Source organism: Akebia trifoliata, chromosome 7 (assembly GCF_017979445.1).
Source record: "Akebia trifoliata isolate Shusen 1 chromosome 7, ASM1797944v1, whole genome shotgun sequence".
Taxonomy (NCBI): Eukaryota; Viridiplantae; Streptophyta; class Magnoliopsida; order Ranunculales; family Lardizabalaceae; genus Akebia; species Akebia trifoliata.
Window position 1 is genome coordinate 23,884,793 of NC_141381.1, and position 14,761 is coordinate 23,899,553.

General features: G+C 33.9%; 1 protein-coding gene across 1 annotated transcript; it reads left to right on the forward strand.

Moving 5' to 3' along the window:
* The first annotated feature begins 2,606 nt into the window (after positions 1–2,606).
* On the forward strand, positions 2,607–9,165 carry LOC147398466 (squamosa promoter-binding-like protein 16). Its single transcript, XM_086447676.1, has 4 exons — positions 2,607–2,937; positions 3,269–3,800; positions 6,775–6,911; positions 8,261–9,165. The coding sequence occupies exons 2-4, from the start codon at positions 3,388–3,390 to the stop codon at positions 8,893–8,895; spliced, it is 1,185 nt and encodes a 394-aa protein (XP_086303802.1). The 5' UTR covers positions 2,607–2,937; positions 3,269–3,387; the 3' UTR covers positions 8,896–9,165.
* The last annotated feature ends 5,596 nt before the right edge of the window (positions 9,166–14,761 follow it).

Below are 14,761 nucleotides of genomic sequence, written 5' to 3' on the forward strand. Positions count from 1 at the left end.
ACTAATTAAGGGTCCCTAGGCTTACCTCGTGACGTCCAAAAACATGATCCAATGTTTTAGATTCTATGAACTTTGGGAAAAAAAAAGTTATTTTTCATCGTCGAATTTTAATTTTAATTTTGGAATTAGGTAGAACTTCGGTAACCGTTCATATTCAAAACCTTGGATCAAGTCTAAAAGAAATTATTTTTTGAAAAAAAAAATTGATTTGAGTTTTTCAATGAAATCTAGATGATTGTGGTGTTGGATTATTAATGTGGTAATCCATTTGAGCAAAACGACTCTTAGTAAGGCTTGAAATCTACTAAGTTGGTAAGTAAAATGTGTTTCTACTTATTTTAAAACTGTGAATAATAATTTCAATATTTTAATAAAAAAAGGTATTTTCATTATTTTATCATAATAATTAGACGGAAGTCCTTCCAAAAGTAATATTTGAAAAATTGGGCTTTGAATGGTACATATTTTATTAACGAGGATATGTTGATCCGTATTTTTTAAAATCTGTATTTAAAAGTCATTTTCCCAAATATATATATATGAAGAATTATTTAATTTAAATTTACATCACTTGATCAAAATTTACCTTTTTTATTTTTATTTTTAACCTTTTACTGTCAGCAATTGTTAACAATTTGTTTTAATATAAAATTAGAAACATAGATTCAAATTTATGTGAGATTATGTTGACTACTTTAGATAATTTTGGCATTTAAAGAAACATGGCCGTGGATAAGGGTGCAACAGACTTCAAGATGAAGACTACTTCCACTCCTTGGTTTTTAACAGGACTCCTGTCTTTTTCTTTCGTCATCAAGCGAATGTAAAGTCCACACAGTTAGGTTTGCTTGAATTGATGGGTCCGTGGTAAAGTTCTCACATATTATTACATAAATGCCCTTAACTTTTTTTTTTTTTTTTTTTTTCATTTAAAATAAAATATATTTTCCCCCTCTCAATAGTGTTCAACCAAAATTGGCCTCAACATATTTTAAAATATTTCATAAATGGATATATATATATATTTTACCAAAAAGGAACTTATGTAGAGTCAATTACTTCTTTTTTTTTACTTTTATATTTTCTTGTGAATCTTAAATAAAAGACCATATATATGAAATTCGAATTAAGAATATAAACACTAATTCAATAGAATTAAAGTTAGGATGAATGCACGATGTAAATCATACATGGTTTGTATGCGACGTGATAAGAGCACAAAATCATAGATCTTTTTCTTTGGGATACACAAGAAAAAAGATGTCTGATTTTGTGCCCTTACCACATCAATCGCATATGGTATAATAGGTACTATAATTTTGAATAAAATTAATAAATATTGAAACGGATGAGGACGAGGACGAGGATAAGGATGAAGATGAGGACACCAAAGAGTTTTTATCATTTAAAAGACAATACATATGAGGACAACCATCTTGATTATGATAGCTAATAAGTCTTAGGATTGGTACATCAACGAGTTTGTGGACAATGAAAGTTTTAATTCAAGATAAAGACTTTAAAAAGATGAAAGGAAAGTTGAAAAGGAAATGAGTATTAAAACTAAGAAAAGATACATGTATATGTTTTAATAATAGAGATACCTTTTGAAAGGGTTGGATTGCAAAGTTCAAATTCTATCTAATATTTTATTTGTCGAGTAAACTAGATTTAAATCCACAACCTCAAGATGAGGGTGTCAAATTTAGATATTTTGATCATATTTCATTCTTATGATGATGCATGGATTTGACATATGCTCTACTTTCTTGTATAAAATATTAATGAATGATTTGTGAAGTTTTAATATCATGATATGGGTTCAAAACGGAAGCATCACAAGTTTCATGTAGCTCCCTATGTCACTCTTTTCAAAGAAAAGAAAGAGTCATAGACTTTAAAGAAATAACAGGTTAATTCTCTTGCGATCATGGTTTAGATTTGATTTAAAACAAATTAAATCAAAAACATTTTTTTTTTTTGTGATCAATATCACGTCTTTAAATAAGAACATCTACTAAACTCCCAATTTTAAAAGGGTGAGATTTTATTGTATTGCTGGTGTGGTGTCTTTTCAATCATTTAAACAATACTACATGGAGTTATAGGAAATTTACCTTACAGAAGATTCATTTTTATTGAAAATTTGTTAAACTTGTTGTCGTCTCCATTGTTTGTTTGATAAAAATTAAATGTAATAGCTAATTTTATTTTTTTATTTTTTATTCTCATCATAATTGTCATTAATATTATTATTATTATTGATATAAAATAAATTTTCATTGTTAGGGACCACTCAAATTTAAAGACCATCATCATCGGCGTCATCATATACAAAATTGGCTCATAGGCCAAAGCTATCAACATCCATGTTTGATGGAATAAAAGAAGAAAAAGGAAATAAAGAACAATTATAATAAAAATAAAAAAATAAAAATAAAAAACATGTTAACAAATGTGAAACACAACCTCACATGCCATTCCTTCTCATCTGTACTTCACTTGAAAAGTTGAAAGCAACACCACCACCCTGTCTCTTCCTTGCCACTCGTTTCTTTTATTCAAATATGAAAATCCAAAGCCCTAAAATATTAAAAAATTGAGTAGAAAAACAAAGAAAGAGAAAAAAAAAACTCACATTCTCAAACACTCTCCATAGTCTTTGTTGCAGTCTTCTAGCTCTCTCTACACTTCAATAAAAAGAAATCTTAGATACATTATTGTTTCTTCTCTATTTCACTCCCAATAATTCTTCCCACATAAATCCACAGTGTCTCTTTAACTCTTTTGCTCTCTGGTTTTGTGCCAAGTGAACGCTACCATCTCTTTCTCTCTCTTCCTTTCTCTCTTTTAATGGTATTTGTTTTTTAATGGAATCCATGTCAGAGAATGAATGGCTGGAAAGACTAAACCAGTCTTCTACTGTGCCTGTTGTCTGTAAGTATTCCCCCATCTTTGTTATTTATTTTTTTTACTTAATGGTTATTTATCCTTCGTTTTAGCTCTCTGTTTTCCCATTTTCTCGGAAGCTTCTCTGCAACTTGACCCTGTAAAGTTCACCAAGATGAGATTTTGAGAATTGGGTTTTCGATTTCTCTTCTGTTTTTAGATACCCATCTTTGGTTTTTAGCTTTTTACCACTTAGCTTTCTCTGGGTTGAGTTTTTTTTTTTTAAGCTAAACACTGAAATTTTCTGAACTGGGTTTTTATTTTTCGGGTATCTCTAAATTTGGATTTTCTTGATGTTTGTCATTTTTTGGTTTGGTAGAATTGTTTTGGATGATGTGATGGACTTGTAAGATGAGAAAAGAAATAACTTGAATGAAAGGGATGACAATTGATAAGTAGAGAGAATAGAAGAAGAAAAGGGGAAAGACTAAAGATTTTATGGATTGGGATTTGAAAATACCTTCTTGGGATTTTTCCGAATTCGAGAGAGAATCTGCCCCCAACATCAGTTCCCTCGTTGGGCAGAGCAGCCTCGGTGGGCAGAAGTCTAAAGGGAATTGCTCAGTTGATTTGAAGCTTGGGAGGTTTGGGGATTTCGGGGACGGATCGGTGAACAAGTGGAAGGATCCAAGGGATTCGACGATGGTATCATCACCAATGGGTTCATTGAAGAGGGCCCGAGCCCCTTGTAGTGGAACACAAACTGTTTCGTGTTTGGTCGAAGGATGCAACGTGGACCTTAGTAAATGCAGGGATTACCATAGGCGCCATAAGGTCTGCGAGGTCCACTCTAAAACTCCTAGAGTGATGGTTGGTGGGCAGGAACAACGGTTCTGCCAGCAGTGTAGCAGGTATATGGACTTGGAGTGCTTGTTTAGATCAATAATTTGATTTGAATTTCTTCATTTTTTTTCATTGCCATTGTGTTTATTTCCTATGGTATCTTCAATTTCCTTTAGAGCAGCATTTTTGTCCAGTTAATTTGCTCTGAATCTGGTCTTAGATGCAATTTGCTCTTAATTTACTTTTATTTGGCTTGGTGTTTGATTTTCTTCATATTGGCTTGCTTAGTGTTAGGGCTCTGTGTGTTGGGATTTCAGTGGTTAGTTAATTTTTTTCATTGATAAGTGTGTGAAGGTGGAGTTTTTTATCCCAAGACCATGGCAATTCCTTCCACTCATAGACTTCACTAATTTACCACGTTGGTATCTTCATTTTATTGGCTGATTTGATGTTTAAGGTATCATCAGAATTATTGGAACTGCTTTTGGGGAAAGATTTGTTGAGTAACTTGTATGGTTTTACATGACAGTTTATATAGAAGCCTTGTGTAGGTTGGAGGTCACTGGCTTGATTTGGTTTAGTGGCTTTTTCCCACCAAGTTGAAGTGCACTGCAATCGGATATATCTGTTATAACCATTGCAGAACATTTTAAGATTTAAAATTCATTAAAATGTTGTTTGGATCTATTATACTTGTTTTCTTGGGTCTGCTATATATATAGGGTTGGGTTCCGTAGACAAACTTCTAGACAAAGTGCTTTGTTCTATATGGGCTAAAAGTTTCGGAATGACCTGATTTTTTGTGAGGATGATCTCTATGGTGAGGAATTCATCATCACAAAAAATCAGCCCATTCTGAAATTTCTAACCCTAGTTTATAAGTTGAAGAATTGTGGACCGTCTATTTTTTACTGTTAGTTTGTAACCACTTTTCATGGGGTTAGAAGTTTCGGAATGGGCTGATTTTTTGTGAGGATGATCTCCTCACCATAGAGATTATCCTCACAAAAAATCAGCCGATTCCGAAACTTTTTAGCCATATAAGACAAAACTTTATCTACCGAACATAGTTATATATATATGTCACTTTATACCTATTTTTGGTTTTTGACATAGAGTTCGTATATGGAATACCTTAAATGGTAGGATTACCTGATTCCAAAATCCTTGAAGAGATCATTGGCTTCAGAACTAGTGGCTAAAAGGTGGAGTCGATCTCTGTTTTCCTTTAAACACATCTCAAGCTCTCCTCAAGATTTCATTTATTTTTCGGAGCTTCTCTTGTATTTCCTCGAGGACTTACCTGCCGACAAAAGAAAAGGGAATAAGGTTCATGATTTGGACACCATCATCCTCATCCTACACCTTATACCAAGTATTGTGTTGGCCATTTTAACCCTCTTTTACCATTCAATTCTACTTGAACAATATGAAATCTTTTTCAATTATACTTTCCAAAATTACAACTTTTTAATAATATAATCTTCTGATTCTAATTGTAATATAATATCTCATGATGATAATAATGATCTTGCATAATCTTTCAAGTTAGAAAATTTGGAATTCAGAACTATGAAAAGTGCAGAGGTTTATTGGTCACGATTTGAAAAAAAAAAAAAGATTTAATCTTCCGTGATTTTTCCTCTTTTATTTCTTGTATTCCAGCATAATTCACTTAAATGGGTTAGAATAGTCCATTTTCTGAAGTTATTTGTTTGTGTGGAACATGAGATGTTTATTTTGTAATTTTCTATTTGATCTTATTTTTCCTGAATTGTAGGTTCTCCCTAGGTCTTATAATTTTCCTTGCAAACTGATAAGGAATCCTTTTGGTAGTTCTCTGGCTTAGTTATTATGAATGGATCCTAGAGTAGTTGAGCTGTATTATTATCATTATATGCATTACTCTAGTACCCTTGTCTATTAGACAATATGCTATACGTTGCTAATTATGTCTGTTCTCATTCAGAACACATTGTGCCAACTATTTGGAACATGCAATATTAATGAAGCTTGTTTCGTCATACAAGTCTATCTAGAGCTAGCTATATGTAGTCCCAAAAAGCACCATTTTTTTCCTTTGAAAAAGTGGTTTAAAATGAGTTTTGTACCTCTAATGATTAAAATAATAAAAAACATGATGTTTTTAAAGAGCATGATTTTATAAAAGTAAAAAAAAATACATTTTTAAGTTTTATACAAGCTTTTTTCAAAATAAATAATAATTCATTTTTTTAGGCCTATGGTAAATTTTATTGGCCCCTTCTGATTGTTTGTGATTGGTTCATAAACGTTTTTTAATATGAGATTTGATGATATATTGAAAACTTAGAATAAACGTCTAATGTATTATATATTCCCCTTTTTTTCCTCGCTGTTTTCCCTTTTTTCTGGAGTTTTCCCTTCCCATTTTAAATTCGTATTCCGACTTGGTGACTATGGAGGAGCTATATATTCATTACGACTGGTGCCTTCAGATCTTTTTCTACTACTGCCATTTTCAGTTTTCTTATTGCCCATTTAGACTTGCAGATAACCATGGCTTGTGAGGACCTGAAGTATGTGAAACTGAGTCAACTTATGTAAGACTACACTCTGATAATATAGAAACTCAATCGTAATTACTGTTCAATTTGGTTATTCAACGTTTCTTGTATGGAATGGGATTGTACTTCGTACTAAAATCAGATGCTGTATGACTAACAGACAGTAGAATATAAGAAATAATGCTGATTAATTTTTTTTATTTTTTTTTACAATTGTACAACATCAACTCCTCCTACAAGATCAATCTGGTCAATATTGCTAAAACCAGATTAATTTTTGTTACAACTTATAAGTATAAGATGCGACCCTAACTTATAAAATACTTGAGATTATGAGTCACTTCTTTCTCTGGATACATTAGGTTTTTTTTATTTGTTTTGTTTTAAATATTTAAACAGATTTTTTTTTCTTTAATCTGAGTTGATTATCTACTTCTATTGTATTGAGCTATCAATTAACCAAAGATTCTCTACCCATTTCGTCCTCTTCTTTTAGGTTCCATTCGTTGGTTGAGTTCGATGAGGTAAAAAGAAGCTGTAGGAAACGTCTTGATGGACACAATCGGCGTCGGAGAAAGTCTCAAGCAGAATCCTTGTCCATGAATTCTGGAAGTTCACTCTCCAACCACCAAGGTTTGGATCCTCTCTGCAAAAATTCTACATTAGGATAATATTCTGTTCTTGATTCTGTCAGATTTTAAAAATTGGGTGAGCTTTGTAGAGGTACTTAGTATGGCTTGAACTCTGCAAAATATATTTGAAAGAAGAAGTTGAGGGGTTCTATAAATTGAACAGATTGTATGGTTGTAACCATTTCACTCTAAGAGATCACCTTGGCGGTGCGGTGCATAACGAATGGTGTTACTTGAAACTAGGGCTCAATGAAGGTTTGGAAATGGTTGATGATGATGTCATGCCGACACCAGCAGATTCAGAAATCCTAGAATAATGGCTCTAATACCAACTTGAAATTCTTGATGATGATGCACAGATCCATAGATCTTTTTCTTCGGGATACACAACGAAAAGATCTATGGTTCCATACACACATCCACTTCAGCAAGTGAATTTCTAGTGGCTTTTTTTCTTGGAGTTGGTCAGTTTATCATTAGTCTTTATATTAAGAAAGAGAAAAGGTTACAGATTTTGGAGAATTTACAAGTATACCCTCATACAGTACAAACACTAAAACTGCTAAGCACACACCCATACACAAACACCTAAAGCACCTGACAACAGTGTTGACGCAGTCCTCTGCACTAGTGCCATTTGTTCCACAAAAGTGGCAAGAGTGCTGCTTCTTTTCTCCCTTTTCACGGAGAAATTCTTTTTCAGTTGAAGGTGCCAGCTTGCCAAGTTGGTTAAAGTCTCTTGAGTGCTGATATCACAACCTGGGTTCAAAACCCACCTTCTCCTAATAAGCACAAACCACTCACTTGCTTATCTATCTCCTTCCTTCCCCCCATCCCTAGGTTAAAATGGGTCAGATCTGGTTTAATGTTCCATGATCCGAGTTGGATATGGATCCATCCATATATCTGCCTAGATCCAAATTGTATATTGCTTTGAAAATTATATTTTTAGGTTTTTCGAAATATCCTTTTCTACTACTTTAATATAACATAAATTCTTATAAAATAAAAAGATTATAATGGTAAAATAGAATAATATAGCAATTAACAAACAAGTATAGAAGAAAAAATGTTGAACTATTTAGAGTTATCCAACCCAAATCAAGCCATTTGGTCGGGTCAAATCTAGATCCGGATATGGTTTATCTAGTAGGATGCCGGTCCAGGTAAAGAAATTCAATTCTGGATATGTGATACACTCAGATTTAAGCTGAATCTGACCCATTTTAAGCCCTACTACCCTCCCACCCCCAAAAAAAGGGGGGGGGGGGGGGGGGGGGAACATTTTTCAGTTCTTGCGCATTCAAAGATCACACAGCTTGACATTAATTTTCTTTTCCTCATCTACAGGTGCCAGGCTATTACCCTTCTCCAATCCACAAGTACTTCCATCCACTACTGTGATGAGCCCAAGCTGGATCAAAACCGAGCAAGATACTATGCCTTATAACTGCTACCCTTCACTGCACTATGTTGACAGACAAAACCCATTTTCCGATTCCTTTTCTCGTGACTATAAAGTAGCCGGGAAGCAATTCCCTTTCTTGCAGGCTAATGACTCCACACTTGTTCATCGAACAGCCCCTGAAGCGTCTGTCTGCCAACCACTTCTTAATACTTTTGCCACACCAGAAACTGGTGGAACTAACAGGAAGTTATTCTCAAATGAGTTTACTCGAGTTCTTGACTCAGATTGTGCTCTCTCTCTTCTGTCATCACCGCGGACTCAGACTTCAGGGATCAGTATGAACCATGTGGTGCAGCCTGATTCGATCCCATTGGCTCTGCCCTTAGTACCTGGCATGCAGTATAATGGTTTAGGTAGGTATCAAACACCTGGAATGGATGATGAGCCAATGGGTTCGGTTATGGTTTCCGATGCCAACAATGCTGAAATCCGTAGTCAGGGTATCTTTCATGTCAGGGATGACGGGTCATCATCCCACGGTGGGGTGCAAGAAACGGTTCCGTTCTCTTGGGAGTAGCCAAGAATAAGATCGCTCCCGTTGTTGTTGCAATGTTTATGTAGATCTTGAAATAATTCTTTGACTCCCTATAGAGTAAACGTTTAGATTCCTAAGATGTTTCTATCACAATGCATACTGTCTCATGTTTGTTATATCAGATTTTAGCTTCAAACTAAGACATGTTTAAGTCTCTCTTCTATTATTTGTTGTTTCAGTTTTGTCACTGTTTAAGTATCATCATCTCTTAAATGTTTGAAGCTATCATGGATCTTAGTATATACTGTTCAACTCTATCTTGACTCATATTTTCAGCTAATGTGTCTTCATATATTTTCTTCGTTATCTTCACTCGTAATTTTCGGTCTTCCTCACTTTCTTTTAGAGCCTTCCACTCATATTAAAGCTCTTCTTCTTACAAGTGTTGTTATTGCTTGTCCTTTGCCCACACCCATCATCTCATATCCTCATCTTTGTGCATAAGAACATGGGCAACTTACATCTATTTTTTGATATTTAGGTATGATTGGGAGTGCAAAATGATTGTTCCATGAATTGATAACTAAATGGGGAACTCTATATATTGAAAGCACACCCAACCCAAAGAACAAGCCATTGGTTTTTCCATGATTTTTCACTAAAAATTGCTCCCAGTTGAAATAAAAAATAAATCTTCAAGTAAGAAGGAATGGTTCTTGGCCCCTGAAGTAGGGGGATTTCTTTGTAAATGCTCCCTCAACTCACCCTTTCTCATCTCTTTTACCTTACTTGAATTTTTCAATGGCCATTGTGATTCATTTTGACGAATGATATAATGATAATATCAATTATTTAGATGTAAACTCTAATCCATTTCAATGATTCGTAAGATAATTTAGGTTTTACTCCATCACCTATTTATGAGAGCTTGGTAAAGCAGGAGATCTTCCATTTTCGCCTTCTAAATCTTCCCTTCGATGCCATATGGATTAATCATATGACTAGTACTTGTCTTCATGATTATGTATATACTTAAGATATTGACAATCTAAACCATTGATAGTTCTTATGCTACTTATTGGAACTAAAACTTTCAAACTTTTCCCTCTAAAATCAAGGGACCACAACTCAATACAATTTTTACTTGAAAATCCCTTCAATGCAAAGAAAGAAAGAAAGAAAAACTCCATGCAACTTGATTCAGAACTTCCACCAAAATCTACTACTTTTTGGACCCATAAAAAAAATAATTATCCCCACACTTGATGGTTATGAAATTATGGGGTTTAAAATGTAGTCTTGCCTTTAGTCTATGTGAATCTCTATGACTTGGACCAGAATTGAAATTGGAATTTGGATCAAATTCTCCATTGCTTTGTTGTTGGGGACTTACTAAAGTCAGTGAAAATTTTGGTAGAGTTTTAGGGAGAAATTACATACCTTTTTGCCTTGAAATGAATATCCCCTCCCCTAGAGAGTTTTTTCATAACTGAGTGTATCATGATTTTTTCTAACAAGATTACATTCTTGGGAGATGACACGTGGTTGAGTAGGCATGTGTCAGCTCCTTGATACTGCCACCCCATACCCTTGTGATGAAGGCATACATCAATATCATAGTCTGTATGCTGCCTTTATATTATCTATTTGATTTGGTATTCTAGTATAATAGTATCAATATCAAAGGTCAGGTCAATTATCTTTGTCAATTCATACAAGCGGATAAGTGAATTACTCTGTTTTCTTGAGGTCATACTAGATAATCTTTCTCTATTATAATTGAACCCTTGGTTCTCGGACAAGGTTTCAGATTTCAATTTGACATCTCATTTCTTTCATGGATGAGTTAACTCGTCTCGTATGAAATAAATCATTTAATTTGATTTAGCATTCTTTATTCAGATATATATAATTTTTTTTAATAAAAGAAGGTAGATAAGAAGATGTTTAGTCATAAAATCATATTATATTTAGATAGTAAATATTTAAATCCTTTTTTTTAAATTGTAATTAACTAGTTGACTTGAATGATTTTTACTAACTCGAGTGATATTTTCAAAATTCTTTCAAGTCATCTCGTGAGATGGTGTTAAGACTGAGACACAATGTAAATCGTCTCGAATGAGATTTCGCTGAATTTGGACAAGATTTGAAACCATGAGCCCGTCACTATACTTGAAATTTTCACCCTATTAGAGCATCCCCAATGGTCCTTCAAATTGGGATGTAAATTCCAAATTTTGAAATAGCCTCTCAAAAATGCACGTCTCAAATATAATATATGTTAAAATCGATCTTATATTTGACATTGATTTTAGCATATCTCATAATTTGCAAAAATAATTTTTAAGTTATAAAAATGTCTTTTGAATTATTTTATGACCAAATTGCCATCCAAACATATCATCCGAAATATACCAAAGATTTTTTATTTTTTTTTATAGATAAAGCATTAGAGAGGTATGTGTCAAATATGACATTTTTACACTTTATTATCTCAAAAAATAAAATTACCAGAGACAAATTTAGAATGAGCATTGGAGATGTTCTTGTAGGCATCTTGAGAGAAGTCTCTCAATTTACTAGATCCTATTTCGCTCTTTAAAATGGTGTCGGATTATTCCAATCACTATTATTACATGTACGATTGATGTGGCCTCACGCGCCTTCTTGACTGATGTTTCTGTAGGCACCGAAATTTTGAAGAAGCCTTTACAAATTTTATAAATAAAAATTCTCAAAGTTATAAATGGGCCTCGCATCCAAATTGAGTCCATTAACTGGAAACGTGCCTCCTACAAGTAGGGTTTTGGGTTTTCGTCGATAAAACCCATGATCCAACAAATCTAAGCGACCCACAATAAGTATTGGGCTCATACACCCAACAAATGGGTTAGCCCATGGTTAAATTCAAAGTCCATTAAAATGGGTTAGATCAATAACCAAATGCCATTTAAACTGATTATGCAAAATCTGGTTAGATAAGGGGTATATTTGAAAATAATATTTTACCCTAAGTCTATAAATACCAAAGCCTCTCTCATTGAGGGGGGGGGGGGTGTAGATAACTTTCTCTCAGAAAACAGAAGCTCTCTCTTTAGAGAAGAAGAAGCTCTCAAGCCCTTTTTTAGAGACAAAGCATCAATGACATCTTGCAACGTCAACGCTATCGCATCTGCCGCTATTGAGAAATATAAGAAGATCATTTTCTCTAACATTGAATCTACGCAGTTTATCAGTCGTGATCATCCTATAACACGAACAATGACGAAAACTGGTAGTTCCAAACTAGTTGAGTTTTTTTAGCGTCATTCCAAGACGAAGACATTGTGGGCAGATGTTGTAGAAGATGACTCATCGGATTCTAAATCCGATTCAAAGTCAAGCAAGGGATCGTTTGGATATTTATCAATTACTTCCCCATCACAAACTCACACCTCTATCACAGCAGTTATGACAATTGAAGCGATAACAATAGAAGAACAAGTTGCATAGATGGCAAGCACTATCAATAGGTTGACAAAAATAATGGAAGAAAATGACATCCAAATTGCTACCCTAATCAGTCATTTTGAGTAGATGAATAAAATGAATGAATCAAATGCTAAACCTTCACATCCATCAGGTTTTACCCCTGAAATGTACATGACTCATTGTGAAGATAGGCAAGGAGGAGATCTTTCTGTCTCGTGAAATGTTATGTGACCATAGGGATCTATTGCCTCGTTTTCTGTTCAATAACTACAAGCAATGATCACTGATACCATTAGCGCTTAGTATAGGGGCATGCCACAATCCTTATTGGTTTACTCCAAACCTTACACTTAACGCATTGAGCAAATGCGTCTTCCGACAGAATATTAATTGTCAAAATTTCAACAATTTGAAGGAAAAAACAATCTAAAGCAGCACATTGCCTACTTCATTGAAACCTGTAACAATGCTGGTACGTATGACGACTTCGTGGTGAAACAATTTGTTTGTTCTCTCCATGGTAATGCGTTCGATTGGTACATCAACTTAGAACCCAATTTAATAGATAGTTAGGACCAACTCAAAAGAAAGTTCCTCACCTGCTTTTATAGTACTACAAGAGCAGTAAACATAATTGAACTTGCCATCGTCAAACAAATAAATGATGAGCTAGTGATTGAGTACATCGAACGTTGGAGGAGTTTATCTCTTAACTGCATAGATCGTCTTTCTCATTTATCCGCCATCGAGATGTCCATCCATGGGATGCATTGTGGACTTTTGTACTTCTTAAAAGTGATCAAGCCCCACACCTTCGAGGAACTAGCTGCATGAGTCCATGATATGGAGCAAAGTATCGCTACACATGAAGATCTAAAACCAAACACACCTCAAAAATCTAAATTAAAGAAGAAACATCATCTCAAGAAAATAAGGTTATGTTTACCTCATCCACAAAAATATAAATAAAAAAAGAAGTGGGAAGCCCAAAGTTGAATTCAAAATCTAAGAGGACGACTTAATCAAAATTTAAAGCATTATCCATCTGAACTATGCTATGGTTTGATCCCATTTTGGATACGTAAGTAGCCTGTAAAGTTACTTTAGGTTCAACCACATCAACAAATATATATATATACTTGTATAAGGAAAAAAATGGAATTTTATTAATTGCAAATGAAATAAATAATGTCATAATTTCTTAAGTCCTATACAATGATAAAAAAGGGAAAAAGATAAACTTAATATAAAGAACTAAGGGCCAAGAACTTTTTCTTCAAAGACTCTCTCTCTGCTTCGCAAGCAATTACTTCATCATCGTCAATGATTAAAACATTAGAGATGCGAGTGCACTCAGTCTTAATAGTGAGTAGAGCCTCCCATTCTTTTCAAACTTGGATACTAAGAAACTCTTCAAAAGTAATGACTTGTGATAGCATTTCTATGATCTGATTCAATTTCGTTTCTAACTCAGTTTCTCTTTTAGTCAATTCAACTCTTTTCTTCTTAGCTTCAATCAGTTGTATGCGTAAAATATCCACTGACTGACATTTTAATTGAGTTTCCTGATCTATTATAGATAATTGAAGATCCTTATTGTCTGCTAACAAAGATGAAGCTCTCTTTCATCTTAAAAGATACGCCTCCACTCCAAGTAAAAGTGACTCAAATAAATTTACAAAAGGCACAAAATCAATTCTAAAAGAGTCTTTGAGAAAAGAAAAGATTGCAGGCATATGAAGAGATTGACATTCTCTAAGGTTGGAAAAACAAATATTAAGCATCAACTCAACCTTGGATCGAAGGAATTCATCATGAGTTCTATGAAGTGTTTATTGTATACATAAGTCGATGTCACTATCATATAAGGAAGCTTGTCGAGTTTGGGTAAAAATAATGAGTATCCCATGCAACTTTGGGGTAATCATGGATGAATCAACCTACTTATTGAAAGTAAATAATGTCGATGTGACAAGATTTTTATTTGTTGTTGAGGTTGATGGAATACCACTTGAACTTTGGCGACGACATAAAGAAACCTCGTCTCCATTACTCTTCGAGAGGCCTTCAATACTAGTCAAGTTCAAAACTCATTTTTTAAGATGATTAATGTTCCAAACATTTTCCATACCTGAGAAAGTAGGGATGTCCACAAAATCCTTCAGGTCAAACAAATCGGCAAAGGAGTGTACATCAATTGATGATCCTACGAGAACAATTAAATCATAAAAAAATTTATATATATAAGAAGTATGAAATCTTTCAATAGAAATAAGGGTTTAAAATTGCCTCTCCTAGGATACACATCATTTTCAGCTTCAATTTTTTGCCTACCTAGAATCGCACCCATTTAATTAGGCTTAGTCAGAACAACAAGCTTTAAAGAACATGCAAAACTTGATCTATGAGCAGTCTAATCTACATCTACCCCAAG

What these genes read in the sequence shown, in the direction of transcription:
- LOC147398466 (XM_086447676.1), top strand. Translation starts at nt 3,388, where the DNA reads ATGGATTGGGATTTGAAAATACCTTCTTGGGATTTTTCCGAATTCGAG. An exon ending in TTCTGCCAGCAGTGTAGCAG is followed by an intron (nt 3,801 to 6,774) that starts GTATATGGACTT and finishes CTCTTCTTTTAG; the next exon opens with GTTCCATTCGTTGGTTGAGT. An exon ending in TTCACTCTCCAACCACCAAG is followed by an intron (nt 6,912 to 8,260) that starts GTTTGGATCCTC and finishes CCTCATCTACAG; the next exon opens with GTGCCAGGCTATTACCCTTC.